This window comes from Nicotiana tabacum, chromosome 10 (genome assembly GCF_000715075.1).
Source record: "Nicotiana tabacum cultivar K326 chromosome 10, ASM71507v2, whole genome shotgun sequence".
NCBI lineage: Eukaryota > Viridiplantae > Streptophyta > Magnoliopsida > Solanales > Solanaceae > Nicotiana > Nicotiana tabacum.
The window spans coordinates 95,407,012-95,412,932 of record NC_134089.1 but is presented as its reverse complement, the minus strand read 5'-3'; the positions used below and the strand labels follow the sequence as shown (position 1 = coordinate 95,412,932).

At 38.4% G+C, this 5,921-nt stretch overlaps 1 protein-coding gene across 1 annotated transcript; it reads right to left on the bottom strand.

The window, feature by feature from the left end:
• Positions 1–235: 235 nt before the first annotated feature.
• Positions 236–1,063, bottom strand: LOC142165248 (serine/threonine-protein kinase STY46-like). Its single transcript, XM_075223843.1, has one exon. It carries the CDS (start codon positions 1,061–1,063, stop codon positions 236–238), a length of 828 nt encoding a protein of 275 aa, XP_075079944.1.
• Positions 1,064–5,921: the final 4,858 nt, after the last annotated feature.

Sequence of the window (5,921 nt, the reverse complement as noted above, 5' to 3'; positions counted from 1 at the left end):
ACAGAAATGAAACTTAAACCAACTAACCGGAAATGACCGCAATGGAACAAAAACTCGGATAGCAACCTCAACGTACCGGATCTCGACGAACAACGACGACCTCAACTAAAACAGAAAACTCGAACCAAGACTGCCAACGACCTCGACGTGAGATGAAGTTGCTGCTGGTGGACGACCTCGACGATGGTTAACGACGAGCTGCTCAGCTGCTGGTGGGCGACGAGGCAGTGTGAGGCTACTGTGCGTCGCGAGATGAAGCAGCAGCACTGTCGAAGAAGCTGCAGCAGCACTGCTGCTCGTCAATGGCAGGGGTCGTTGGCAGTGTCATAGACGGGTGGTTTGGATGGACGACGAGGGTCGTGACTGGTCGACGCACGAGTGAGATAGGTTGCTCGACGAGCAGGAACGCAGCAGTGGGGCGCTGGGCAGTCCGTAGGGGGTTGTGCGGAGATGGAGCTCGCTGGGGTTTCAGGTGGAACGAGGAAGAAGATGACCAGAGCTGCTCAACTTCCTCATATGGCCAACCATCAACAACGAAAACATCGAGGGAGTATCCATCAACAGTGGAAAATACATGTGCTTCCTGAATGTTTAGCCCAATCTCAGATAGCAATGAAGTTAACTGACTGAGGAGCTTCGGCTTGTCATCGGTTGAAAACGTAATTTTCATGCATGGGCCGTAGCAAATTTCCACAAGTAACAGTAGCATCCCCATCTTGAACTTCAGATTTGTTAGCTTCAAGAGCAAGTGCTTCCAAATTAGGCGAAGAACCAAAGGCAGGTAGAGGAAGGACACTTCGGCTAATTCCCTTGTTTGCAGAGCTAAATGGAACAGAATCTGTTGAGCTTCCATCAGGAACTGGAGGAACCTAGTAGGAAGGCGACTGAAGTGAGCCCAAAGCTCATCGTCGAAAGCAGGCTGTTGAGCCTCAACGTTGTTGGATTGTTTAAACCGGCGAAGAACCTCATTGTAAACCTCTAATTTTTTACTGTGTTGACGACTGTTCGTCGGCGCTGAATCCACCACTCTACTACCACAACTTTCGTTATCCTCCATCACCATTTCAACTCTCTCTCCATCTCCCTCTCTCTCTCACTCTCCCGCTCCCTCTACCTCTCCCTCTGCAATGAAACTTCTTTCTCTTAACGAAAACAATGTGCTCACGTCTAAAAGCGTAAATCAAATACTACCGTAGGAATTGGGTAGGGCGGAGTGTTTTTTTTTAGGGTTTGGGGAAAATGAAGAATGAAAAATGGGAAGAGGGGGGGTAACTCGTTTGGGTTATGGGGCGGACCGGGTCGGGTTGACCCAGTGGGGGTTTGGGTTGGATAAGAGGTTATTTGGGCCTATGTTTAAAATTGAAGAAGAGGCCTAATTCCGATTTTCTTTATATTTTTTGCTCTCTTTTCTTTTACTTTCTAATTAATAAAACTAAAATTCTAAATTAAGTTATAAACTAAATTAACTTATCAAAAATACTAATTAATTCATAGCAACAATTATCATACATAATTAAACACCAATTAAAACAAAATTGCACAATTTGACAGTGAATGCTAAAATGCAAACGATGCATATATTTGTAATTTTCATTCTTGTAAAACAAACTTAATTACTTCTAATTGTAAACTTAAATCCTAAATGCAAATGTGATATATTTTTGTATTTTTATTAATTTAACAAATAAACATGCACAGACAAATGCAAATAATACAAGAAAAATAACACAAAATTCACAACCATTGCAAACAAACTAAAAATTATTTTATTTTGATTTTTTTTGGAAGTAATTCATATATATAGGGCAAAAAATCACGTGCTCACAATGGTAAAAGCCTAAATATCCCCAGCAGAGTCGTCATGCTGTCGCGCCCTCTTTTTCCTTCGCGGAATTGGGTTTATGACATTTTGGTTGGGACAACTCTTTCCTTTTGGGAAAGGGGGTTTGCAGTTTGAAGAGTCACCACCTAACGATTTAAGGTGCGTTAGGGCACCTATAAGGTTCATTTATAACTACGTTTGGTAACTAGAGATAGGGTAAGGGCTTGAAATTATCCCAAGAGGAAGGTATTAGGCACCACTCACGATCCACTAGTGTGGTTCCCGGTCAAACAATTTTTTGTGAATTTGTACAATTAGCAAATAAGCAAGTATTGATCAAATAGTAAGGGATTTAAGTTTAAATACATAAGTGTTTGAAAAAAAACAATCAGTGAAAAGTGAGATTTTGAAAAGAGTTACAATCTAAGCATATTCGGGAATGTAAAAAGGGGGTGTCCTAGGTTTGTTTATAATATGGATCACATCAATGTAATACCCGGTATGACAATCCTCAAAGAGGGGTTACACGTGGTATTTATGCACAGGTCATCATATCCATATCTACCCTTTCCCGCCCTGTGAAGGTAGTTAAAATGAAGGTTGGTCTCGACCCCTATTGCATGCTGTTACCCATCCCTTCCTATCAGTCCCTGAGGAATTTAGGACTCCTATCCTATAAAATAGGGGTACTAGTTAGACCCTCAGGTTTAAAGGCAAAATACTAGGCGACAAATAAGAACACATAGGACTACATTTAGGAGGGAAAACATAGAAAACAGATAGAAGGCTCAGTTATACCTCTACAAGTAATGTACATACACAACACGACTCATACACAGATAAGGTCCACATTCAGATCCTATGCATGGTATCTAAGTGACAACAGCAGAATCAGATTTATTACATGAATCAGAAAAGAAGTCCGAATCAGGCTTGCCTGCTGATTCTAACAGTTGATAATTAAGCAACATACATAAACAAGCATGTTTCCAGTTTTGACAAATTTAGCACCTAAGGCTTGCCTAGGTGTAAAACAGTGTTCTAGTTATCAGGGTTACTTAGAGAAGACTGTTTGAATTGTATTACTAAACATGTTGTTCTAAATGTTCAGAATTCCGGAATTATTACCAGCTGGGTTAATCTATTAAACTAGAGATGCCTAAGCGGATGTGAATGCAGTTCTAAAGGCATGATATCTAATACACAAAAATGTTGAGTGATGTATATACAGGACCTAAGCAAGATTTTTCTAAATGCATAAGTATCACGTACTTTCAGAATATGCAGAAGATATGGAAATGACCTGTTTATTAGCGTTGTTTTTATCCTAAGGCAGGATCTCTAAGTGTACATGGCAGCGCATAACATAATGGTAAAGTGCTAGTTATTAGCAGATTTTAACACATGATTTTGTAAGGATACACATACTGAAACAATAAACATGGGACCTAAGAGCATGATTTCTAATGCATGTATGAATCTTAAGCATGGTTTCTATTGCACAATTAGGAATATAAACCTAATAACATGTTTTTACCCTTAACTACTATAGCATGCATATTTATCCCATCCCTTTTCACTAGCCAACCCCGATACTTGTTTTCAACAGATTATTACAGACCAATACTGAAATGAATTACATAAGAAAAATAAAAGTTACACTATAGAGAGCCTGAAAATAGGCCCAAACCTTCAGCACCTAATTAGGACTTCCTCCCTAAGTTATGTAATAAATCACCTCAAGTGCCAAGATTATTCCATAGCCTTTCTCATATCTGGGTGTGTCAGAGTTCACTAAGGACCTCACGGGATCCCGAGCAGCAGTGCTCACACCCAGATTTCATAGCCAAGATAAAGTAAGTACAATGTGGAAAGGCTAATTTTTGTGTGTCCAAGTTCAGAGGAAGATCAAGGGTCCCAAGGCAAGGCTCACACAAAAGGGGCAAAACCTAGTGGTCTAAGAGTAAGGTAAGAGTGCTTGACCTACGTTTAAAAGAGTTGAGTTTGAAATAGTTTTGACAATGATTAGTTTGAAATAAGTTTTGGAAAAAAAACAATAGAAGAGTTTGCCTTAGTGAAAAACCAGTTTGGAGAAGAAAAGAAACAGGGCAATCAGCAACTCAAGACCAAACCAACATACATAGTTCAAACACAAACAGGGAAAATAGGAATTGGGACAAGTAGTTCATATGTGAAAGCATATTAGCGCACAAGTTAACACCGGAGAAGTACTACAAAACTTAAATAGTCACAACAATATTTTATCACAAACGATTCATGCCAGGAGCTTAACAGAGTTACTCATTAGGTGTAGGGGGAAGTGTTCAAGATCACATAGTAATTGGGTGTCACAAACACATGCTTACAATGTGTTGGGGGTTAGGGCAGAATAGTAGTAGAAAAATGTAAGAAAACAGTAGACATGCTGAATTATAGGGAAGGGGTCTATTACACAGAGTTAATCATGCTACTTAGTGTTAATCAAATACATTAGGAGTCTATGGGCATATTAGTTGAGGGAAATAAACAAGAACTCAAGTAAACATGTCGGCCCCGTATCATACAAGACAAGTGAGACCCAGACATGCTGATTACACACTTGAACAAGAGAGGGCAAAACTTAAGCATACTGAATAACGCAGTAAACAAGAAGGGCAATTAAACACATAAGCCATTAAATTAGTGCAGAAGGAGACATGGATTAATAGACAGAGAGAACATAGAGTTGAGCTTCAGAATTGAACTAGGAACATATCGGGTAAGGAAGTAAAGTGCAGAGAGTAAAGCAAGTAGAGTTCCACAGTCTAGCCTTGGCTTTCAGCCGGCTAGACAAGCAGTTAGCACAAGTAGCAGAGAAAGAAGAGAGAGTTTGAGTGTGAGTATGTGTGTGTGTGTGTGTATTCTCAACTATTGTTCATTTTTTAAGACTGTAGAAGAGAGTCATTTATATAGTAGTATGACAATTGGTTAAAATAGGCAAGAATCAATTCTTCAGTAATTATAGAATTCAGTATAAAAAATTGGTTTGAATCTCCCTTTGATTGAGGGAGTTAGTGTAAATGGTAAAGAGTAGGTGACAAGTAAGGAAATAAATCATACATGGCTGGAGTATAACAAATAAGGAAAGATTTCAAAAATAGTACTAGTATAGAACATGTAATTAAGGCTAGGTTCAAAAAGTTTTCAAACTAAGGAAACAATCAGTAAGAATTAAGTAGCAATGCAGACAAGACAAGGGAGAATTAATTAAGGCAAACAACTAATCAAATTAAGTAGAATGGTAGGAGTCGGGGGGTCCAAAGGAAAATGTTCAAATCACATCAAGTAATAAGGAATTCAGAATCAATCAAAGAGAAAGTTATGCAAAAGAGTCAGCATATTTAAAATATAAATAGAGCAAGACATGGGTAGTCAAGAATTGGCACACAACTTCAGCAAAACATGAAGATCAAACGAGAATGAATCAGTAAGAAAGATACAAGTCTTGATGCGAACAGTCAAGACGAACACAAACACATAGAATTGGTGTAAGTCTAGGCTGAGAAACTCAGTAGAAGCATATCAATGGGATTAAGAACTTAAAACCAGAAAGCGTTTTAAAAAAAGATTTTTCAGAAACCCTAGTTTAGGAAGATGACAAGCCATTCGAAAATCAAGAGATATTCCATGAAAATAAGTAAAAAATAAGTTCAATCTTTCTCAGATCTGTACAGATCTAAGAGGTTTAAGAGACGAAATTAGAGTTTTCAACAGAATAACTCGAATAGAGGAGAAAACTTAAACCAACGCCTTAACCATAGAGACTCGCAGATTAATACAAAAAATCAGAAGAAAGAAGCATTTTGAAAAGGCGTTTAAGAACCCTAGTTCGAAGATGAAGAGTTACTTTAGAAAAATCGGAAAAAAACCTTTGAGGAAAACAACAAAAGCTCATAGTATATACAGATCTAAGATATATCTAAAAGAAAATCGGAAAATCTTAAGAGTTAGGATTTCAGAGAACCCAAAGAAAATGAGAAAACCTTGAAGTGTACTAGTTTTAACCGGAAAAGTCATAGATCTTACTCGAACGGCCCGAGGTGGCCGAAAAATGGCATGA

Excerpts from the sequence above, each read along its gene's own strand:
- LOC142165248 (XM_075223843.1), bottom strand. The coding sequence starts at position 1,063 with ATGGTGATGGAGGATAACGAAAGTTGTGGTAGTAGAGTGGTGGATTCA.